The sequence below is a fragment of the Ursus maritimus genome, unplaced genomic scaffold (assembly GCF_017311325.1).
Source record: "Ursus maritimus isolate PB19 unplaced genomic scaffold, ASM1731132v1 scaffold_16, whole genome shotgun sequence".
Classification (NCBI taxonomy): Eukaryota; Metazoa; Chordata; class Mammalia; order Carnivora; family Ursidae; genus Ursus; species Ursus maritimus.
Genome location: NW_024424008.1, coordinates 7,127,834 through 7,151,933, shown reverse-complemented (window position 1 = coordinate 7,151,933; position 24,100 = coordinate 7,127,834). Strand labels below are relative to the sequence as shown.

Below are 24,100 nucleotides of genomic sequence, written 5' to 3'. Positions count from 1 at the left end.
CGCCTGGCTGGCTCAGTCAGGAGAGCATGAGACTCTTAATCTCGGGGTTTTGAGTTCAAAACCCATTTTGGGTGTAGAGATTACTAAAAAATAAATACGCTTTTAAAAAAAAGAAAGAAAGAAAGAAGTCTGTCTTTTATAACCTAATCACAGGAGTGGCACCCCATCACTTTTGTCGTATTCTGTTCATTCAAAGCAAGTCATTAGATTCTGTCTAAATTCAGTGGGAGGCACGAATACCAGGAGGCAGGAATCGATAGGAGTCATTTCAGAAGCTGTCTACCACATAAGGAAGGATGTAGTTTATTATTTTAAAAGACAGAAAATGGGAAGGAACTAACCTTTTGGGGACACCCGATCAGCTGGGTACTGGAACCTTCAAAAATATTAAATTCTATATAAAGTGTTTCGGAAGTTCTGAATAGCTAGACAAATGGTTGTTAATGGGTTTTGTTGCCACTCATTTGATAAATATATTTTTTAAAGATTTTATTTATTTATTCGACAGAGATAGAGACAGCCAGCGAGAGAGGGAACACAAGCAGGGGGAGTGGGAGAGGAAGAAGCAGGCTCACAGCGGAGGAGCCTGATGTGGGGCTCGATCCCATAACGCTGGGATCACGCCCTGAGCCGAAAGCAGACGCCCAACCGCTGTGCCACCCAGGCGCCCCTTGATAGATATTTATTGAACATCTCTATGTGCAAGGCCCCGTGCCCCTTCCTACCCTAACGAAGAGACTTCTCCATGTCATACAAGTAGGTCCAAAACTTCAGACTGTGATAAGTACTTCAAAAGCAAAGCATAGGGGTGCCTGAGTGGCTCAGTTGGTTAAGCGTCTGCCTTCAGCTCAGGTCATGATCCCAGGGTCCTGGAATTGAGCCCCACATCGGGCTCCCTGCTCAGCGGGGAGCCTGCTTCTCCCTCTGCCTCTGCCTTTTTCCCTCTGCTCATGCTCTCTCTCCTTCTCTTAAATAAAGTCTTAAAAGAAAAAGAAGGACTATCATATGTGAAGGCCTTTTTGTTAATGTGCTAGATTTAACGAGTATTTCTAACACAGAGCTCAGACCAGAGGAGCAGAGCTCAGAGAATGATGCGAGCAGGACGAAGAGACGGAAAGTACAAGCCCGCAGGTGAGTAGGTCAGCCTGAAAGACCCAGATCACCCCAAACCTTGTTGCCCTTCTACACCTGTCCTACTTCCCCCACTTGTGTCTTATTTGGATCAGAGAGTATCCTTGTGTCTGTGCTTGATCTCAGGGTCTGGACCTAGAGGGTAAATAGAGAAAAGATGTCCTTGTCCACAGGTTGCCAGTTAGGCAAGGAGAGAGCTCTGTAGTGGATTAGAATCTGAAATTGAGTATACTGTATCTCATGTACTTCATTAAAATTGAAATCTTTTTCTGTTTCAAAAAACACTGTCAAGAAAATAAAAAGAACCCACAGAATATGTGAGAAAATATTTGCATATCATATTCGGTAAGGGACTTGTTTCTAGAATACATAGAGAATGCTTACAACTCAACAATAAAAAGATAACCTAATTTGTAATGGACAAAAGATCTGAATAGACTTTTCTCCAGAGAAGATATACAAATGGCCAATAAGCACATGAAAAGAATGCTTAATATCAGTAGCCATCAGAGAAGAGCACATCAGAACCACAGTGATCACACTCAGTAGGACAGCTGTAATCAAAAAGACAGTAGCAGGGACACCTGGCTGGCTCAGTCGGTAGAGCATGCAGCTCTTGATCTCAGGGTCGTGAGTTCAAGCCCCATGTGGGATGTAGAGCTTACTTTAAAAATAAAAAATAAATAAAAAATAAAAGACAATAACAAATGTTGGCAAAGATGTGGAGAAATTGGAACTCTCATACACTGCTGGTGAAAACGTAAAATGGTGCAGTCAACCTGATAAACAGTCTGGCAGTTCTTCAAAAAGCTAAACATAGACAATTTCCCTCTGATTTCTCCTGCCCTGAATGGCACGATTTCCTTCTGGGTGGCGGGCTGAGTCCTGCGGTTGGGCTCAGGTGTCCACAGTTCCTGGGGCTTTGGAGCCAGGCCCCCGGGGAGGGGCCCTCAGAACCCGACCTAGGGTTAGGGTTAGGCCCCAGGAGGATGGCAGTTCCACTCCTAGGAATAGACCCCAAAGAACTGATAACAGGGACGCCCAGGTGGCTCAGTCGGTTCAGTGACTGCCTTCAGCTTGGGTCATGATCTCAGGTTTTGGGATTGAGCCCCACATCGGGCTCCCTGCTTAGCAGGGAACCTGCTTCTCCCTCTCCCTCTGCCTCCCCATCCCCATTTGTGCTTCTCTCTCTCTGTCTCAAATAAATAAATAGAATCTTAAAAAAAAAAAAAACGGACTAATAATAGGTGTTCACACAAAAACATATAGACAAAGGCTCATAGCAGCATCATTCATGATCGCCAAAAAGTGGAATCAGCCCAAATGTCCATCAACTGATGATTAGATGAACAAAATGTGGTATATTCATACCATAGAATATTGTTCAGCCATGAAACAAGAATGAAGTACTGATGCAAGCTACAATATGGATGAACCTTGAAACATGCTAAGTGACAGAAGCCAGTCAGAAAAGACCACACAGTGTATGATCGCATGTATACAAAATGTCCAGGATAGACCAATCCAGAGACAGAAAGTAGATTAGTGATTGCCAGGGTCTGAGGCAGAGAGGAGGTAGGGGTAGTGATACTAATGGATTTAGGGTTTCCTTTTGCGGTGGTAAAAATGTTCTGGAATTAGATAGTCATGGTGGTTACACAACCTTGTGAATATCCTAAAACTGTTCAATAGTATAATAGGATGAATTTTATTGAATGTGCATTATATCTCAATAAAAGAATAATTTTTAAAACCTGAAAGCAATGATAGAACGTCTGTTCTCGGATGTTCAAGGTTAAATGACTTCCCTCAGGTTGTAAACATCAAGTGGGAAAACCAGGACTCCAGCCAGGGCTCCCGCCTCCACATCAATGAGTCCACACTCTTCCATCCTAACTCGAGGCTCCTTCAGCCCTTGGAGCCTCTTCCTAATAGCTGGTCTTTAACTATTCTTTCTCACAGGCCTTTATCCAGCTCGAACTCGCGGTCCAACCAGAGGGGCATGGCAAAGGCAGGGCAGAGACAACACCACCGACCCCAGGCCCAAAGTAATGGGGTCCAGGAGAGTGCACCGTGCCCCATTTGTGCAGGTTTGCTGCTGGGGCCTGGGGGTTATTGTGGGACTACTAGGCATCGCTTGCAGGACGACTAGGAGACCTGGGAACACTGCCAGGGAACATTCGAGCTTGGACTCCCAGTCTTCTCTGCAGTTACATACAAGTGTGTATGGAGCACATGCTTACATTGTGTTGGCCGAGCCGAGGAAGGGACACAGGCCCTGTCCCAGGGGAAACATGAAACAAAACAATACGAAATACTGTCAGGGAGGGCCTAGCATTTCCTTCCCATCCATTTCCTCCGTGTCCCAATTCTCTGAGTCCCTATTCAGAAGGTCTTCTCCGATCTTCTCAGCTCATCTTTCCCAGCCGACCCCTGCAGTATTCTCAGATTCCCTTGCACTTAGCACTTCTCACTTCTGCTTTGTATCACAGTTGCTTGTGGCCATAGCTTATCTCTACCCCTGAACTCTACAGTCCAGAAGGACAGGCCTAGGTTTCCACCCCTCAGCTCCTGGCCCGGTGCAAGGCCTACAGTAAACCCTTGATAAATGTTTGGTAGATTCACGACCGGACATTGTCAGGTGTAGAATATCCAGCCAGAGTAAATTTCCCGCAAAAACAGCCACGCTGGGGTGGCATCATGCCTGGGAGCGGGCTCAACTTTGCTAACCTCCTTCTCTCCCTCTTAGTCTCCTTCAGCATTGAGGTTCTTCCCCGGCACGCTGCGACCTGTGGAGAGATCTCCCCACCTCAGCCAGCCTCTCGCTCCTCATCATCATCTTCATCGCAGTCTGTACTGTACGTGTCCTCCCCGGAGAGCTCACCACCCGCTTCCTGGGTCCAGTGCCCTCTATGCCAGCTGTACTTCTCGGCAGGAGAAGTCGAAGAACATGCCAGCATGTGTGGGGAGGTCCCTCAGACGTGAGCCATGAAGTGCTGTGGTTTTGGGCCCCCTGCCCTCTGTGACTAAAACTGGGGAGTGGATCTTGTGACAGGTGAGGAGAGCTGATAAGGCCAAGCTGCCCTCTCTCCTCTCCACTCATTCCCTCAGGACTCTGCCTGAGGGCACCTCGGGCCCAGCCTGCTCTAACTCCCAGTCGTCAAGGCTTCTGTCACCATGGCACCCTGTTTTCCCAAGACAGCTCCATCCTTTTCCCCTCTGGAGCTTCTGGGGTAGAACTGGTGATCTCTCTAGGGCTTTGGGACATAATCCAGAATGTCTTCTTCTCAGTGAGTGATGCATATCCTCATGCCCATTTTCCTGAAAGGAAAACTGAGACCTGATGAAACAAAAGCGCTGCCTGGCAGATAAGATCTTGTGGTGTACTTGGAAGTTGAGACTGATTTTTGAGCATGAGACTAACCTCCAGCATCCCATGACCTTAACTCTCAGTATCCTGTGTGGGTTCCCTCCCTAGGTACGATCAGGTAATGGTGGTACTGTGTGACTTGAAGCAAGTTCTTCATCTTGCACCCAGAATTAACCCTCAGTAACAGAAAACCCCTGTCCTCCTGCTTGCAGAGCTATTCTAGGGATCAGATGGGTTGATGACTAAGGAATGGGTCTAGGCTCAGCTGTGGAACCTTGGGCAAATCCCAGTCCCCATCTATACCATGAAGCAGTTGGACCAGAGGGTCTCTAAGGTCCCCTCCACCTGTGACATTCTCAATTCTATTCCCACCTTTCTTGAGCAACTATGTCCTCTCCCCTTTCCCAGAAGTTTCCACTGTGTGGTACTCACCAGTTCCTCTGGTCTCCAGGGTACAAGGCAGAGGGGGAGCAGCTGGTCCTGGCAAAGGGAGGGCCCAGGGCGGGGTTTTGAACTCAAGGGTAGGAAAGAGGCTGGGCACAGTCGGGAACAGACAGAGCAGGAGTCCTTCAGTCCCTACAGCATAGGTGGGTGCAACCATGGACCTCCTCACGGTAAGAGACCTGCTCTCCTACTTTTCTCTCATCCTGGTCCCATTTCCAGCCATGATTAAAACAACAGATTGAGCCACAGGGGCGGAGAGGACATCCTCGCTGCTATGCAGGTGATGGATATTGCCATGTTGGTGGAGGAGAGCCCCTGGAGCCCCAAGCCTGGGCCCAGAGAGAAGAGCAGTGAGGGGGGGCTAGGCCCAGTATGAGAGAGGGACGAGGCAGCACTGAGGGAGAAATGCCACCCAAAGTAGGAGAGGGCAAAGCCGGGGAAGGTTGGTGGGGGAGGAGCACTAGGATCTGTTAGGAGGCCTGGACAGAGCGGAGGGGCTGGGGGAAAGCCCCGTTCAAAGACCCTCCCGCGTAGACATGTCTGGGCCTGTCCTTCGGAGGCTCTGGGACTCTCAGAGCGATGAGCAGCTGGGAGATGAAGTCAACAAAATGGGAACTGGGTCCTGGGCAGATCCCGGTTAGACTCCCCATGCAGCCCCGTCCGCCCGCTGTAACCCACCCTTTCTCAGGGTTCCCACGCTGGCCCACTGTGGGTTCCTGTGAGGGTGGCAGCTGTGCTGAGGGAGGGGGCCCCTGGCCGGACCCAGGCCTGGCGCTTCCTCACCTGAGAATCTACCCAGTAAAATGGTGACAAAGGAGATATTTGTAATCTTCTGTGCTGCTGGCTTGTAAGATGGAGGCGGTGGCCATAAACTCAGGAATGTGGGGAACCTAGCTCTAGAAGCTGGAATCAGAGCCACCCTGTCCTGCCGACACCTTGACTTCAATGATACTGATTTCTGAATTCTAATCTCTAGAACTGTAAGAATAAATGTGTATAGGTTTAAGCCAATTTTTTTAAAAAGAAAAGGGTGCTTTTTTCAACCAAGACCAATTCTCTAAATATCAGTAATTCAACAAAAGGGGTATTTATTAGCGGCTTAACAAATCTATACAAGAAGCTATTATTATGGTATGAAAGGGTGTTTCCAAAATGATTGCTTCCTAGAAAATATGGAAATGAAGTTTATCCCCTACACAGACATAATCTTTTGGGGAACATTCATATTGTCATTATGTAAGACGATGACATTAGATAAACCATATATACTAGAATATAGGATGTATATTTGATGTAGATACTAATTTCAGAGTAATACATAGATAAAGGTGGTAGCATTCTTATTTTCCTTCTTAAAAGAAAAAAATGGAATAATATACATTATTATGTCCCACATTTTGGATGTTTTGAACTAGTAAAGATTCCAGAAATCCAAAACTAGTAACAACAATTCCTATTTGAGTTGAGAAGTGGCATAAAGGGGAGTTAAGAACACCAGCTCCTCAGCCAGACTGCCTGGGTCCCCATCTCATCTGAGTGGCTTAGCATATCTTTACCTCAGTTTCCTCTGCTATGGAAGGGGGGCGTGATGGCTCCTACCTCACAGGGTTATCGTGATCGTAAGGAGTGAGTGAGTTACTGTACTTGGGACGTGTTCAGAAAAGAAGCATGTATAAGCACTACATTAAGTGTACTTCGGAAACAACATTGTTAGTATCTGGGCAAGAGCAAAATAGTACGGTGTCTGGGCTGAGGGCTTAAAGGTGGAAGGGTGAGGGAGGCCCCAAAGCAAAGGAGGTTAGACACGGGGGGAGGGGATGTCCCACCCTCTCCATCCTTCATCCAGCCACAGCCCACCTGCACAGAGATCGTGAACAAGAAGCTGAGGTTCCCACCTCCGCTCCTGGCCGCCATCCAGGAGGGGCGCCTGGGCCTGGTGCAGCAGTTGCTGGAGTCGGGGGTCGAGGCGTCAGGCAGCGGGCCCAGTGGGCCCCTGAGGAATGTGGAGGAGGCCGAGGACCGCTCCTGGAGGGAAGCTCTCAATCTGGCCATCCAGCTGGGCCACGAGGCCATCACTGATGTGCTGTTGGCCAATGTCAAGTTTGACTTCCGGCAGATCCACGAGGCCCTGCTGGTGGCAGTGGACACAAACCAGCCAGCTGCGGTGCAGCGCCTGCTGGCCCGGCTGGAACGGGAGAAGGGCCGCAAAGTGGACACTAGGTCTTTCTCACTGGCTTTCTTCGACTCGTCCATCGATGGCTCACGCTTTGCCCCTGGTGTCACTCCACTCACCCTGGCCTGCCAGAAGGACTTGTATGAGATCGCCCAGCTGCTCATGGACCAGGGCCACACCATTGCCCGGCCCCACCCGGTCTCCTGTGCCTGCCTCGAGTGCAGCAATGCCCGCCGCTACGACCTGCTGAAGTTCTCCCTGTCCCGCATCAACACCTACCGCGGCATGGCCAGCAGGGCCCACCTCTCGCTGGCCAGTGAGGATGCCATGCTGGCTGCCTTCCAGCTCAGCCGGGAGCTCAGGCGTCTTGCACGCAAGGAACCTGAGTTTAAGGTCAGATTCTTGTACTTCCTCCTGCCCTTGGTCCCCCATATCTGTCCTTCTACACAGGCAGGGGTGGGCTTGTGGTGGGTGTTCTGGGGAGTGGAAAACAATGGAAAGATGATGAGGCCTTGTTCTGTTCTCAGTAACCCTCCATTTTGTTGTTGTTGTTTTAAAGATTTTATTCATTTATATGATACAGAGAGAGAGCACAAGCGGGAAGGGGCAGAGGGAGAGGGAGAAGCAGACTCCGTGCTAAGCAAGGAGCCCTGATGCGGGGCTCGATCCCAGGACCCTGAGATCATGATCTGTGTAACTCTCCATTTTGATGGGGACTTGCAGAATCCCACTCTGAAGGGGGATCTCATTCTAATAGCAGAGAGCTATCACTCTAGGGGCACCTAGTTTTATGGCACCTAGGGATGCCCTGGGTCTAAGGGAGTAGGGAGAACTCAGATAGAAAAGCAGTGAGACTGAGATGACATTCAGTGGAACCTGTCCTTTCTGAATACCTCCTGTGAGGTCCCACATCGAGCACTGTGTGTTAGGGGCCCAAGCTTGTGATCCCAAGCAGGGAAGGGCAGAGTGAGGTGGACACGCCTAGGACGCTCAGCTCCCCTTCGTGCCTCTGTGGAGAATGCTACATGGCTTCTAAAACCCAGAAAAGCGAGGTCAGGAGGCTACAGCAGTTGTGTTCCGGGCAGACTCCTTGGAAGAAGCAGAATTAATCTTGGCCGCACAGCCAGGCGGTTTAATACAAGTGAAGAGGAGTCGGGAGGATATTTGCAGTAGGGGTGCAGTGTAAGCAAAGGCTGTTGGATAGAAAAAGTAGACATGGCAATGAGTGCCGGGGCCTGTGCAGGACAGAGAACGTGTGAAGGGGAGCCGAGGAGGGGCAGGGTCCCAGGGACTCGTCAGGAACCTTGAATACCACCAGCCCCGTTCCGTCCCTCACTCATCCACCGACATCCCCTCTGTGCTAGGCAGACTTGGTCCCCATGCTCAAGATCACCATTAGGCGGGGACACAGACAAGGCTATTGAAACAGGCCGAAGGAGGCAGGGTGTGGTCCATGCCAGGTGAGCCGGTGAAAGAGCATGCCGCTTCACCAGAGTTGTGCGAGACTCAGAGCCCCCACTTCACAAGTAGCAGGAAAGGGGGGTCCTTCCAAAGGACTTTCCCTCCGTGCTCATGGCAGCCCACAGAAGGAGGCAGCACAGACTGTCATCCCCACTCTCCAGGCCTGGCAAGGGGAAGCCCCTTACCCCCTGTGACACCACCTGAGGGACAGTGCTGGGCTCAGGCCTAGCCACCTGGAATTCTTGCCCGGATTCTGTCTGGGATTGGGGCCCTGAGTAAAACCGAGGCGAGGCTGGGTAAAGTAGAGGCAAGAACTGCCCTACCCGTGTCTGCTGCTAGAACTGCCGGCTTCTCACGTAAGGCAGGTGCTCAAAAAAATTAATGAAACGAACATGAGAGGCATGCAGAGCAGGATGAGAAGTGGGACAGGAAACAGGGACTAGAAGGGGCGGTACAACGGACGGGCAAAGGTGGCAGAGGGGTTTGGGCTGTAATGACCTAGTGATGAGGCAGATGGAGCACCAGAGGAACAAAGCTGACACATGAGGCACCTCACAGCAAGGAGGAGAGCGGGGATGGCAGCGAAGAAAGGAAGAGAGGACTCAGGGTGACAGCACATGTGGGGAAGTGATGGCCCGCAGCAGGACAGAGCAGGCCTAGGCCCACTGTTGGGAGGGTGGGGCTGACTTAGTGGGGCTGGGCCCGCAGGGTGGCCACACGCACCTGCTCCCCTGCAGCCCGAGTACATCTCCCTGGAGTCGCTGAGCCAGGACTACGGCTTTGAACTGCTGGGCATGTGCCGGAACCAAAGCGAGGTCACTGCAGTGCTCAATGACCAGGGCGAGGACAACGAGACTGAACCTGAGGCTGAGGGCCTGGGCCAGGCCTTTGAGGAGGGCATCCCCAACCTGGCGAGGCTGCGACTGGCCGTCAACTACAACCAGAAGCGGGTCAGCTGGGCCCTACCCACCTCCTGTGCCCCTGCCCCGATCCCTGCCCAGCCACGGCTAGGTATCCCCCGGTGCAGCCCAACTAAGTCCTCTCCCTGCCTTCCTAGACTCATCCTGAGCACCCTTCTATCTAGGCCCTTGGCCCTGTGGGTCTCCTCACCTCCCTTCTTATGTTTAGTCTAAGCCTCTAACCTCTCCCCAACCCTTAGAAGTCCCATGACCCACCAGGACCCTACCTTCAGCCCAGACATCTGGGTTTTACTCAGCTCTGCCTCTGGCCTATGGAGTAAGTTTGGTCCAGTCTTCTCTTGTTAGACTTCAGTCTCTCTCTCTATTCAGCAAGATTAGACTAGATCTCCGAGGGCTTAGATATCAAGTGATTCCATTATTCCCCACCTCGTTAGATGCCTGACCCTGTAAGCTAAAGACATGCTCCCTTTCTAGTCTCCCCACCCCTTATTCTCCCTCTCACCACCCTCAGATATCCTATCCCACCAGGAGCTAAACCAAAAAACTTCCTTCATAATGGCTTCCCTGGCCTGCCCTCCAAGACACCAAACCGTACTTTCCCTGTTCCTCCCCTCCCCCTCCTCAAGACTGGTGCCCCACATCTCTAACAAGACAGGAAGCCCCGAGGGTTCTGGGACGTAGGTACCTATTTCCACCCATCACTGCCTTAAATTCAAGAATGTGGGATCCGGGGATGCCTGGCTGGCTTAGTCAGTAGAGCATCGGACTCTTGATTTCTGGGTTGTGAGTTTGAGCCCCATGTTGGGTACAGACATTACTAAAAAAAAAAAAAAAAAAAAGAATGTGGGATCCGGAGAGTCCAGAAAAACCTTTGAGTTCAGCTTCTCCTTCATAGACTAGGAAACCAAGGCCCAAAGAGAGGTGGGGTCTGGGGTCTGCCCAAGGTGACAGAGCAAATGAGTTGCCTGTCTTCTGAGTTGGCTGGCCTGAGAAGAAAAGAAATATGGCTCAATCTTCGTGGCAGGGAAGGAAGGACTATGTCGCCAGCTGGCTCCCCGCCTCTCTTCCCGGCCTGGTAACCACCTACTCTGCTCACGCGCCGTCTCTGCTTAGTTTGTAGCGCACCCCATCTGCCAGCAAGTCCTGTCCTCCATCTGGTGTGGGAACCTGGCTGGCTGGCGTGGAAGCACCACCATCTGGAAGCTCTTTGTCGCCTTCCTCATCTTCCTCACCATGCCCTTCCTCTGCCTTGGCTATTGGCTGGCGCCCAAGTCCCGGGTACTAAGAACAAAGTTAATGATAACTGCCCTTTATTGAGCCCTTTGCTAATATGCCCATTGAGTCACCTGAAGTGGCCCTGGGAAGTCGGTCTGACGCGTATTCACAGAAGAGGCACAGAGAACAGAAGTGCTCTTTTTGTCCAGGGGGTACAGGAAATAGCACGGTTTCAACAGAGCTCTCTCAGCCTCCAAAGCCTGATCTCTATATGCAGCCCTACACTCTCCTAAAGAGAGCCCCGCCCCAGCCTACAAAGAAGACTTTAGGGACCCAGATGTTTTTATTCCTTCATCTCAACAAGTCTCTCCTTGAAACCCCGCTGTGAGCTGGGCCTTAGGCCCGGCGCTGGGGATTTAATGAAGAGCGAGTGGTGTTAGCCAGGGGAGGCACAGGGAGAGCGGAGTCCGGGGAGCGGGAGCAGCATATTGGAAGGCCCGGGGAGGGAGAACAGAAAGATCAGCGAAACGGAAGGAACGTCTGTGTTGCTAAAGCATAAGCAGAAATAGCGAGTGGTGGGACGTGGGCAGGACCACAACTAGCGGAGCCTTGTAAGCAGAGATGGAAACCACTGTAGGATGTTACTGAAGGGAGTGCTCCAGTAGTTGTGTGTTTGAGAAAGTTCTCTCTACGAGAGGCATGAGGATGGGGTGGGGGTGTGCTGGAGTTAGGGAGATGGTCCTTGTCTAAGATGGGGACACAAGAGGAGGAGAAGGAACAAGTTTGGGATAGAAGATGATGAGTTTACTTTTTAACCTGGTTGAGACTGAACTCGAGGAGCCTATGGGGCCTCCAAGGGGAAGTTACTTTACCTCTATGATCCTCAGTTTCTTAGCTGAAAAAACAGAGAGTATTAATACTCATACAGTTGTGAAGGAAGTAGATATGAAATGTAGTACATTCTCCATAAATGCCTGAATACATACGTGCGTGAGTGAAAGGAGGAGTCTGGAAGTTCTCCCAGCAAGGGCGGAGATTGACAGGCCTCCGAGAGCCACGCTTTCCTTCCTTGCCCCCCAGCTGGGCCGCCTGCTGAAGATCCCAGTGCTGAAGTTCCTGCTGCACTCCGCCTCCTATCTGTGGTTCCTCATCTTCCTGCTGGGCGAGTCCCTGGCCATGGAGGCACAGCTGAGTACCTTCCGCGGCCGCAGCCAGAGCGTCTGGGAGACTTCCCTACACATGGTTTGGGTCACAGGTACACGTGTGGGCCTTTTATTTGTAGCGGTCCCCCTGGTGGGCCTCCTCACTGTTCTTCAAATAAGTACTCCAATTGGGGGGGACCGTCTCCCTGTAGATGTGCCCTGAACATATAACCAAACCCTTCTGGGCTCTACCACACCAAGGGACCTTTTCCATTCACCCCTTGTTAGGGGATCTAGCCCTGTGATAAGACTCCCTGAGCAGGGGCGCCATACTTGCTCCACTCTGGACATTCCTGTCCTCTCACAAACAAGACACGGGTCCATAGTGTCAGGTGGGAAATTTCTCTGGTGTCATGGTAGCCTGCGAGCACACCACCAGGCAATCTAGTCCCAAAAGTCAAGGAACAGAAAGGCTCACGGACCAAACTGAGATGGCTGAGTCATACAGTTTATTGAACCCCTAAATGGTATGCTTAGGATGGCGTGGTCAGGGGGAGCAGAGTTGAGGTCTGAGCAGGGGCGACAACACCCAGAAGCTGCCTGGCCCCAACACTTCATCTATGGGAGAGACGTGGGGGCAAGTATGTCTGGCCACAGCTGAAGCTCGCTAACCATCCTCATGGGCAGCTCTGAGTTTCCTTTACAACCCTTGTGCAAAGGACACATAGGACCAGAATGGGTATAACCAGTGGGCAATCCTGAGGGCTTCCTCGGCCACATGTATGTTCAGTATATCGCAAATATTTATAGAGTCTACCCATCCCTTTCTGGGTATGTTCACACACATATGCTCTACTCATTTTATTTGTTCAATATGTCGCCCAAATAACTAACTTATCTATACTCGGTGTGTAAGTTTCATCCGTCCCATCAGTTTTCTTCTAGCGAAGAATCAAGTATTCTTAAATAATTCAGCAAAGGCAATTACAAGAATCCCCAGAGTTCTACCTAGCCTCTGGCTGGTCAGCTCAGCGGGCTGGGCTGTTGGCCACTTCCTCAGCCGTCCTCCCCTCATTCAGCTCTAGCTTAGTTAGGAAACCCCCCAAGCCACCAGTAGACCGGGTCCACTGCTCCACCCTGTTCCAAGCCAGTCCATGATGCCCGAAAGGAAATCTGGCCAAGAAACTCTGGGGAAGAAAACAAGAGCTGTCCAAGAGGAAAAGTTTCTTACCCAATGATTTACTAAACACAACAGACCTATGCTAAGTGGAGATAAAGCCGGTTCTGTTCCTGCCCATAGGGGAAGAAACGTGTTAAGAAACAAAACTCTGCATTTCTTCATGCGCTAAGTGCTTGCTGCTACCCTACTGTGAGTGAAGCCCGATCAGTTAAATATGGTTCCATCCACCCGTGCAACATCTACCCCAGGCTCACAAGATAGTCTCCCAGCCCTGGCCCCTGCCCACACTGCCCAGTCACCTGGCTGCCCCCCCTCCTTCTAATCTCAGCTTAAAGGTCACTTTCTTTGAGAAGCGTTCCCTGGGCCCCCAAATCAGGGTGAGGATCCATTCCTAACCACCCCCGAAACAGCCTCTCTATTCCCCTGCTCCTTAGTCTGAGCATTTACCGCCCTAGATTGTAACCAGTGGGCCACTTGCCTGTCTCCCTCGCTGGAATCCTGGGAGGCCAGGGACTGTATTTGTCTTATTCACCACTGGGACCCACTGGCACATGGTAGGAGCTTAATGAGCGTTGGTTTAATAGTGAGTCCTAGGCCTTGTGCTGGGCACTGCGGACAAGGACATGAATCAGACACAGTCCCTGACCTTAAGAGGTTCAAAGTTCAGGGGAGGTAGAGGAGACAGAGCCAGGAAGAGATATCCCACAGTGCCCCGTGGTTGATGGCATCACAGAGATCTGAAGGAAGCTGTGAGAGCTGAATGCAGGGGGCAACTCACCCCACCCGCTTAGGAAAATGTTCGCAGGAGGTAGTATTTGACCTGGGCCGTGAAGGTGAGCTTGGCTTCAGGTGTAGAAGGGCCTTCTAGGCAGACGGAAAAAGGACACACTTGCATCCAGGGAACGGAGAGGGGTGCAATGCAGCAGGATTACCTGGCTAACGGGGTCCAGCTCCTGTGACCACACCCATCCCCGGGTCTGGCACTCAGAGCAGGCAGATAATTTGGAGCCCCTTCAAATCAATATTCTCGAACTATTTGTCCAGAATTTATTCGGTGGAAGGCAGGGAGAAACAGATTTAAATCGCTCTCCCCCAGTACCAGCCTCCCCCGGGTGTTAGTTTATGCAGATCAGATGCCTGGGATCCTCAGGGCAGGACACACCCCAGACGAGTCTGCCTCCGCCAGGAGGCTTTTGTTTTATTTATTTGTTTGGTTGGTCGGTTATTTTTTTGAGAGAGAGCACACGAGCCAGGTGGGGGAGGGCAGAGGGAGAGGGAGAGAGAGACATTTAAGCAGTCTTCACGCCCAGCACAGAGCCGGTCATGGGGCTCGATCGACCCTGAGATTATGACCTGGGCTGAAATCAAAAGTCCGAGTCTTGACCCACTGAGCCACCCAGGCGCCCCAGGAGTCTTTTTTATTTTCACGGAAGACCACCTTGTTCTTACGTAGATTGCATCTTTATGCTTTATCAACTCTGTCCCCGTGATATTTTAGCTCTCCACCCTGCATGGGTAGGTGCCCCCACCCTAACCTAGCTCTCCCCCTACCACCTCCTTCAGGCTTCCTGTGGTTTGAGTGCAAGGAGGTGTGGATCGAGGGCCTGCGCAGTTACCTCCTGGACTGGTGGAACTTCCTGGACATGGTCATCCTGTCCCTGTACCTGGCGGCCTTTGCACTGCGCCTCCTTCTGGCCGGGCTGGCCCACGTGCACTGCCGGGATGCCCCCAGTGGGGCTGCCTGCCACTATTTCACCACGGCTGGTGAGTGCCCTCCCCCAGCTTGAATCCCCCAGTCCCTTCTCTCCCCTGGCTCTCAGCCTCATCCCCCATTCCACCCCGCACAGAGCGAAGTGAGTGGCACACCGAGGACCCCCAGTTCTTGGCGGAAGTGCTGTTTGCTGTCACCAGCATGCTCAGCTTCACCCGCCTGGCCTACATTCTGCCGGCCCATGAGTCGCTGGGCACTCTGCAGATCTCCATTGGCAAGATGATTGACGACATGATCCGGTGCGTACTCTCCCTGCTCAGAGCATCCTCCCCTGTCATAGACCCCACTAGATCTCCTTGTAGAATCCCCCAGCCCTCTGCCACCCACCCCTGGCCCCCACCCCTGTTGTAGCCTAACCCCCCCTCACGTGTGGCCCTAACTCTGCTGCTGATGAATCCTGTCCAGTAGGACTCTGACTCACTCATCCTTGAACCGCATCTCAGCAGAGACGAGGGGAGAGAATCCTTAGGCAGACTCCCCTGTGAGCATAGAGCCCAACAAGGGGCTTGATCCCAGAACCCTCCGATCATGACCTGAGCCGAAATCAAGAGCTGGATACTGAACCAACTGAGCCAGCCAGGTGCCCCCCGGCACCCTTTTAAATGACTTCTCCTTCCCCATCCCTACATTCTCTATTCTTAATAGTCACCAAATTGAATACTTGCCAAGAGACACTGAGTCTGGGAGGACTTCTCCCAAGGTGGAGGCTTTCTCAGACCCCTCCCCATCCCCTCTGCGGCCAGGTTCATGTTCATCCTCATGATCATCCTGACCGCCTTCCTCTGCGGCCTCAACAACATCTACGTGCCCTACCAGGAGACCGAACGGCTGGGCAAGTATGCTGGGCAGAGGCAGGATGGGCCGCTAGGGGTCTGGGACGCAGCAGCCTGGAGCTTAGTGATCACCTCTGCCTTCCCCTCCTTCCTCACCCATTCGCTCATAATTCGTCGCTTGATGGGGCAATAATTAATTCACTCTCTCATTGATCCCCACTCATCCGTTTGTTAACTCGTTCATTTGCTCACTCCCTTTCTTCCCAAACTTAATCTTTTGAAAAATGTCAATCCCATGAAACAGTTAAAAGCACGGTGGACACCCATATACCCTTCACCTAGCCCCACCAATTGATGACGTTTTGCCACACTTTCCTCCCTCTATCGCTCTCCTTTTTCTTTTTTCTTTTCCTTGAAACATTCAAAAGTAAGTTGCAAACATCACGACATTTCATCCTTAAGTATTTCAGGAGACTTCCTAAGAGCATAACCATAAAACCATTATCATACTCAAAACATTTATTTATTTTGGGGCGCCTGGGTGGTTCAGTCAGTTAAGCATCTGCCTTCTGCTCAGGTCATGATCTCAGGGTCCTGGGATCAAGCTCCACGTCTGGCTCCCTGCTGAGTGGGGGGGGCCTGCTTCTCCCTCTCCCTCTGCCCTTCCCCTGCTTGTGAGCTCGCTCTCTCTCTCTCTCTCAAATAAATAAAATCTTAAATTTTTAAATTTATTTTTTCTTTTCTTTTTCTTTTTTCCTTTCTTTTTTTTAGGTAGGCTCTACACCCATGTGGGGCTTAAACTCATGACCCTGGGAGCAAGAGTCCCATGCTCCACCCACTGAACCAGCCAGATGCCCCCACACTTAAAAAAATTTAATATCAAGGGGCACCTGGCTGGCTCGGTCAGGAGAGCATGGGACTCTTGCTCCCAGGGTCATGAGTTCAAACCTCACACTGGGCATAGAGTATACTTTAAAAAAATTTAAATAAACAAATACTTTGATGTCCCAAATTATTATTTACTGTACAGTTCTTATTCAAATTTCCCCAGTTGCTCCCTCCCCCAGGAAAAAGTCTTTCTAGCTTTTTAAAGATCTGAAATCCAATCTGGGGTCATGTGTTACATTTTGTTGCCATTCCCTCTTTAGTCTTCTTTGATCTGCAACCTACCCTCTACCTTTCCTACGTCTTTCACAACAAATGAACTTTGTTGTGAAAGTTCATTTCACAGCAAGGAACCACTAGTTCCTCGGGGTAAGATTCAAGTTAAGCAATTCTGGCCGAACACAACCGAGTTGATGATGTGGGTTTTCTATTGCATCACGTCAGGAGACAGAAGACGTCAGTGTAGCCCACTGGCCCGCCTCCTGGTCTAGCAAACCTCCTCACTGTGAAGTTACCAAGGATGCTCTTTTACCAATGGAAAGATATGTGGAGACTGTGTGACTAACCTGTTCCCTTGCGACTCTGACTGGGTGGCTTTAGCACCGTAGATGAATCAGTCAACGCCATGGCGGCTTCAAGATGGTGATCTTCTACTGCCGTTCTTTCTTCATTTATGTGTGATGTCCTTTTATAAAGAAGTGCTCTCTTCTTTTCTGAAAATCACTAAAGATGCAAAGACTTTTTTTAAAATACAAGAATCCATTACAGTTCATTATTCTTGATGCTCAGTTCTCCCCAAATATGGCCAATAATTCTTGTGTTTGTTTATTCACCCATTCGTTGCCCATTTGTTCATTTGCCCACCTTTTATATCCATTCACCTTGTCATTCAGTTGTGAGGGGCTTTTTGTTATTGTTGAGTTCACACCTATTTACTGACACCTTTGTAGTAAGTCCTGTCCCCGGCACTGGAAGCAGAGACAGAGGAAGTGAGGCGGACCCAGTCTCATGAAGAAGATAGCCGGTGTGCACAAATAAGCTCGATCTGGGTGCCAAGAGCTGTGAGGAAGGAGGGCTTATGTTGGGAATACCCAGAAGGGAAAGCCCCTTCCTCCGCCTTAGGTAATCAGGAAAGATTTCATAGAGAAGGGAGCATCTGGACCCCACCTCTAAAGCTTATGGGCTTCAGAGAAGGTGTAGGGCATCCGGGGCAGAAAGGAAACATGCACCAAAGCAGGGGCATATGGCTGGAGAATCCCAAGGTGTCTTCCATGGTTGGCATGTGGAGGCAATTCTGAGAGAGGAAGCTGGAGACGCTTGAGGAGCCAGGTCATGGAGCTCATGAATGTCCTCCTGAGAAGCTTGGGCTTTCTCAAGCAGGCCAGGTTGTTCCCAGTGGACTTTCAAGCAATGATTCCATTATAGATTCTTCATGAGTGCAACTATGTGATGGTTTTATTGATGGTGCTGAAGGAGCCACGCTGGGGCTATCTATCTGTCAAGGCTTTGTCAATGGTTCCAGCGTAAATGGAGACTTTATTCAGACCAATCCTCTTACTATGAACCTTTGGTCACATCCCACCTTCAGGATGCTAGCTTAAAGAAACTGAGCTTACACAGTTTAAACCATGAATCTTAGCACCAGATGCAGCAACCATTCATGCCAGCCTGCTTCTTGGGTCCGGGTGCTACCAGTCACTCCCCAGTGGCACAGGCAACATGAGCCCTCCCGTGCTGTTCATTCATGGTGACACCTAATTAAGTCAGAGACATTTCTGCTAACCATCTCACGGAGGTTGCATGGTAGGCATCTGGACTGAGAGCAATTAGGAGCATTTAAAGTTTGACAAGCAGAAGTACGATACCTCCAATCAGCAATTAGAAAGAACACGTTGGATGCCTTGTGGAGGTTGGAATAAGAGACAAGAGACTGAAGTCAGAGACCAGCCGCAGAGGCGGTTGCAGTAATCGAGGCCTGAACTGGTGCTGAGATGGAGGGAGTAAGACGGATTCACAAATAAATGCGGAAGGAGGGAGAAGGTAGTTAGGTCTGTGAGTGACTACCAGACATGCACATTCGACTGGGAGTAGAAAAGGGAGTTCAGAAGGGCTTCCTGGAAGAGGTGGCACTGGAGTTGCTACTGCTATGGTCCAAATCACCATCCTCTCTCACCTAGAGCATGACAAGTTTCTTTGTTTCTTTCTTTTTTTTTTTTTAAGAGAGAGAGAGACAGCATGCACAAGCCTGGGGGGAGGGCTTGCAGGCAAAGGGGGGGAGAGAGAATCCCAAGCAGGCTCCACGCTTAGCGTGGAGCCCCACATGGAGCTCAATCCCACAACTCCGAGATCATGACCTAAGCTGAAATCGAGTCAGACGCCCAACCGACTGAGCCACCCGGGTGCCCCCACGACCACAAGTTTCTTAACTGGTCTTCATGCCCCCGTGCTCTCATGGCTGCATCCTTAGCACCTTTGGCACTACTATACGCTCAATAAATAGTGGTTTACTGAAAGAATGAGAGTGCGAACTCAGAAATGACAAGAGTCAGTACAGGCCAGGGCGGTCCAAAGGGCTTTATGGAAGCAGAACGCCCTTGGCTGCGTCCTGGAGGGTGAGGAGGAGTGTGTCTGCGTGGCCCTCAGGCTCTCCTCCCACCCCTCACATCCTGTCCTTTGCTCGGCCCTCCGCGCCAGTTTCAACGAGACATTCCAGTTTCTGTTCTGGACCATGTTTGGCATGGAGGAGCACAGCGTCGTAGACATGCCTCAGTTTCTGGTGCCTGAATTCGTGGGCCGGGCCCTCTACGGCATCTTTACCATCGTCATGGTCATTGTGCTGCTCAACATGCTCATTGCCATGATTACCAACTCCTTCCAGAAGATTGAGGTGAGCTGAGGCCAGCTGAGGCCAGGGAGAAGGGACCCAGCGATGGAGAGGAAAGGATTGCAAGGAGTGCAAACACTCGGGTTCTGCTCTGCCTCCACTCTTGTCTTGTTTTGTGGTTTGGGGCAAGGGTTCCTTTCCAGGCCTCATTTCCTTCATCTCTGAAATGAGGGTCTTAGTAATGGCTCTTCTTTTCTCCAGACCCAAGTCTGGTGTTGTGGAAAAGTAGATGGGAACATGAGAAGGGAGAGGGAAGATGGATGGGCTAGCGTTTGTGGCTGGAGAGCAGCCTGGGCAGGAACTGGATGTCAGAGGATGAAAGACAACGGGGAGGAAGAGAGAGAAGGGGGAGCCAGGCAGGGGAATGTGGGTGATAGATGGGAATGGGGAGAAGACAGCGGTGGGCACACTGCAGAAGAGGAGGTGTGGAGACCGGGGGAGCGTGAGGCAGACGGGGTGAGCGGGAGGGCTGGGTTCCAAAGTGGCCCTTGCAGAGCCCCTGCCTCCTGGCCCCAGGACGACGCGGATGTGGAGTGGAAGTTCGCTCGCTCCAAGCTCTACCTGTCCTACTTCCGGGAGGGCCTGACGCTGCCTGTTCCCTTCAACATCCTGCCCTCCCCCAAGGGCCTCTTCTACCTTCTCAGGTGATGCCCTCAGAGCTCTCACTCGCCTCCTCCCAAGCACCCAGCACCCCCCGCCCAGCTCCCTAGACCTGTCCACTGACTAACCCCCCTCCGAATCTCTCAGGAAAATTTTCCGCTTCGTCTGCTGTTGCTGCTCCTGCCGCCGAACCAAGAAGCCGGACTATCCGCCAATCCCCACCTATGTGAGTACCTCCTCTGCTTGTCATCGGTCTTGGTCACGCCAGGCCTCCAACTGTATTGTCTACACCGCCTGTTTGTCTGCACATCCCTTGTCTGTCTTTCTGGTACATTCCCCACAAAGCCATTTCCTACATCCTCCTCTCGCACCTGGCTGCCTGTCCCTGTTCCTGGATCTGGCCGTTTCCTAGATTTCCAACCATGGGTCACCCGACTTAAACAGAAGTCCCTACCACCCTGCCCCCAAGCCACAGGCACCCTATTTGGCTCAGACCTGTCCTGCAGCTTGAAGCAGCCGCTTGAGCCCTTGCTGAACCACAGAAGGATTGGGAAACCCGTACGCCCTAGAGCAATCCTTTTCAGTATTAAATTTTTATCACACTTATTACACAATCTTTTTGCCATCAAAAAGAAAAAAAAAATAAAGGTCCAGACTTCAGACAAACGTCTTTGCCCTAAACTGAGCCAAGACACGGTTGAATGTTTAAAAACAAAACAAAACAAAAAAACCCTCAAGAAACCAAGGGAAAATGCCCCACAAACTGGGAAATTAAATGGCCGATGGAGGCCTGAGAGAGAAAGCCGAGCCTCCAGGGGGCTCCCTTACCTCTCGTTATCTGTTCCCTGACCCAGGCTTGGCTTGGGAGCCCCATCCTATTTCAGACCAGCGTTAAGGCCAAGTCTGTAGGAGGTCCTATCTGTTCCCTTTAAAACGTGTTACTTGAGGATCTCTCTAAGCCAGGGACTCTGGGCCAGCTCTGTGGGGGCCACAGGCCACCTCGGGAGTTCTGAGGTCCCCGGATCCCCTGATTGGTCCACAGTTTGTTCCACGAACACTTACCAACACCTGTGCTGGAAATAAAGATCTGCATAACGGCGGTCCCTACCGGTGCTGCCAGCCTAGCGCTGCAGAAGGAAAGAGTAATTGCACAGGACAACGAGCCCATGACAGAAGCCCGGGGCGCTCCTGGAGCACAGAGGACAGGCCCCAGAGCCAGACTCAGGAAGCCCGTGAGAGCAGGACAGAAGCCTGGAGGGGTAAACAGGAGGTGGGTGGGCAGATAGTGGGGAGGGGAGTTCTCGGCACAGCAAACTGCACGCGCTCAGCATGGGGAGAACGGGACGCTTACAAGAAACGAAGTGCCCAGGGTTCCCAGTTCCCACCACTCCCTGGCTCCGGACGATCCCGTGTGGACACCGCCTTCACCCTGATGGATCTCTGACTCCAAATCCTGGAATTATCACCCTTCTGCCCTGGTCACTTCCTGTTCCTGTCCAGGCTGCCGGGTGCCTATATGCAGACCGTCTGCCAGGGCTGCTCCCCGCAAGGATGACTGCACTTTTTCACCTGAGGTTGTAGCCAATTCGCTGAGCCTATGCCCTGTCCTCGACGGACGGAGCCACTGTGTCCCACCGGATCTCCCCACGCTAGCCGGCTGGACTCCCCCCACTGGAGTCCCACCCTTCTCCCAGCTGCCCCCACCTCACTAGCCTCTTCTCTGGTGATCAGTCGGATGTCCCTTCCCACCTGTCCTGCATCCTCAGGAAATGGCCTCCCTAAGTTCCTATTCCTTATTTTATACAAGGAAAATGCTTTATATACACTGTAGCTGTAAAAGGCCTATCATTCTCTCTCACACTTCTGCCTGCCCCAGCTTGGTCGATCCCATCTTTCCCCTGAGAATATTTAATAACATGCTTTGTTTTTTTAATGAGTAAATATGTTAACTATAAAATATTTAGAGAGACAATAAAACTAGATAAAAATACCTGTTTCCTAAGCAATTAGAGAGCCCTTACTCCCTCCCAGGGAAGTAGGCATTACTACCATTTCTGTCTTAAATTCGGAGACCCTCAGGCCTGAAGAAATCGAGTAACTTGCCTGAGGCGCAGAGCTGCTAAGTGACTGAGCTGGGATTTGGGCCTCTATCTTCCCAGTCTAGCGCTCTGCCTGTTATACCTCTGTTGTCTGTCCACTGTCTGCCCATCCACATGTCCTGCCTGCCCTCTTGGTACTGTTGTGGGGCCTACACCTGGACCCCAAACCAATCACTCCAATTTGCATGATGATTTCCATGCAGACACCTCCCCACAACTGCAGCATTTGAACAGCAGGGCTAACCTGGACTAACTCAAGGAAGCCAAGGCAGGGTTGGTGGCAGGAGAAAGAACTCAACTCAACATTTTTGTCTCTGCCCTCCACCCCCCCTCTGTGCCCCCCCCACCTCTCACCCGCCCACCCCAGCTCTTACACTCACCCTTGCTCAGCTTCTGCCTCCTTCTGCCTCCCAGGACTGCACCAGGGTCTAGCTATGTGGCCTTCAGGGACAGAAATGTCTGCAGACTTGGCCTCCATCCTTGATCATCTGGGGGAGGACACAATGATTACAGAATGGTTGCGGGCGTAGAGTCTCTCTCACCCTCTGGTCTTCCCATCCCAGGCCAATCCCGGGGCAGGAGCAGGGCCTGGGGAGGGACAGCATGTATCCTACCGCCTCCGAGTCATCAAGGCCCTGGTACGGCGCTACATAGAGACAGCCCAGCGGGAGTTTGAGGAGACCCGTCGGAAAGGTTAGTGGCTCCCCCCCAAGCCTTCCCCATTGCATTGCAGGAATCGCATTGCACACCCTGCAGTGTGGCTCTCCTACTCAATGATTCTCTGAGCAATTCAGATATCTACTCCACTCATTTCATTCAATCCTTCGTTCCTGTGTTCATTGACTCATTCACTCTCTTACCCATTGGCTCAGTCACTTAACTCATTTTTCGTTCATTCAGTCACTAATTCACTCATTCAATCAACATTCATGGCCACATCCCCTTTGTTCCGGCCTCATCTTGGAGGGAGGGGGGAATGTGTAGAGCAGAGACACAGGGGAAGCTTTCGGTCTGGTGAGACAGAGAAACCATCTTTGTAGGCAGATAGGGCTGAGTTAGGAGAGAACCAAATTGCAACGGGAGCCCAGGGGAGATAGAGAACCTATTATTTTGAGAGGCTCACAGGAAGGTAGAAGGATAGAGGACCAGAAATTGGAGAAAGCAAAGGTGTAACTCAGACTGGGCCCTGAGAATGGGTAGATGGGAATAAGGCTGACAAGGGCAGAGACACAAATCTCTATCCATTAAAAGCTTTCCCGTCCCTGTGACTCCCGATCCCTTCTCTGGCCCACAAGACGTTCCTTCTTTGTATCTTCCAAACTCATGACCACCTCAGTCCCACTCAGATTCATCTGCCCCCAGCCCACGAGTCAGTCTCTCACTTTCTCCAGTTCTACTCCCTCAGGACCCAGAGGCACAATGTCCCTGGGGTTCTGTTGTGAGGGGAGAAGTGGTTCGGGGCAGGCTCATCTTCTGAGAGACCTCCCCATCAACACCTTCCCCCATGCCCCAGACCTGGGCAACAGACTGACGGAGCTGACCAAGACTGTGTCTCGCCTGCAAAGTGAGGTGGCTGGTGTGCAGCGGACTCTGGCAGAGGGAGGGACACCCCGACCACCCGAAGGTGCCAGCATCCTCAGTCGCTACATCACCCGAGTGCGTAACAGCTTCCAGACTGTGGGCCCTCCCATCCCTGAAACCCCCGAGCTGACAGTGTCAGGGATTGTGGGGACCCAGGTACGTTCAGAAACTGGGCTTCAGGATGCTGGAGGGGCTAGGACTCCAGCTTCTGGGGAGCCTGGCCCTTCCTCCCCAGCTCACGTGTTAGTACACAGGGAGCAAGAATCAGAGGCAGCTGGGGACCTGCCCCAGGAGGAAGATTTGGGGATCAAGAGGGGATCCTGACGCAGTGGGAGGGTCCCTCCTTCTGTTGCTAGGTAGAGCCAGCTAGATGGGTGAGGGTAGCTGTAATTTACTGGAAGACTCTGCTGCTTTACTTGCCTCAATAAAGCTTCTGTTCTGAATGTCGGATGCCTCCAGAGTGTGTGAGAA

The 24,100-nt window shown here is 51.4% G+C and overlaps 1 protein-coding gene across 2 annotated transcripts in view; it reads left to right on the top strand.

Annotated features, from left to right (window-relative positions):
* The window catches only part of LOC103678105 (short transient receptor potential channel 2), a 39,862-nt gene extending 15,788 nt beyond the window's left edge, over positions 1–24,074 (top strand). Inside the window, exons 8-23 of one of the 2 annotated variants that reach the window (XM_040630794.1) lie at positions 1,059–1,131; positions 3,094–3,221; positions 3,881–3,980; positions 6,635–6,654; positions 6,760–7,511; positions 9,317–9,529; positions 10,613–10,777; positions 11,795–11,969; positions 14,600–14,800; positions 14,884–15,046; positions 15,551–15,643; positions 19,160–19,352; positions 19,866–19,993; positions 20,097–20,175; positions 22,612–22,741; positions 23,562–24,074. In XM_040630794.1, the coding sequence (XP_040486728.1) occupies positions 1,059–1,131; positions 3,094–3,221; positions 3,881–3,980; positions 6,635–6,654; positions 6,760–7,511; positions 9,317–9,529; positions 10,613–10,777; positions 11,795–11,969; positions 14,600–14,800; positions 14,884–15,046; positions 15,551–15,643; positions 19,160–19,352; positions 19,866–19,993; positions 20,097–20,175; positions 22,612–22,741; positions 23,562–23,953 (3,005 nt within the window). In that variant the 3' untranslated portion in view covers positions 23,954–24,074. Of the gene's footprint in view, positions 1–1,058; positions 1,132–3,093; positions 3,222–3,880; positions 5,957–6,634; positions 6,655–6,759; positions 7,512–9,316; positions 9,530–10,612; positions 10,778–11,794; positions 11,970–14,599; positions 14,801–14,883; positions 15,047–15,550; positions 15,644–19,159; positions 19,353–19,865; positions 19,994–20,096; positions 20,176–22,611; positions 22,742–23,561 lie in introns of those variants that run through there. The other variant, XM_040630793.1, reaches the window with a different exon arrangement.
* The last annotated feature ends 26 nt before the right edge of the window (positions 24,075–24,100 follow it).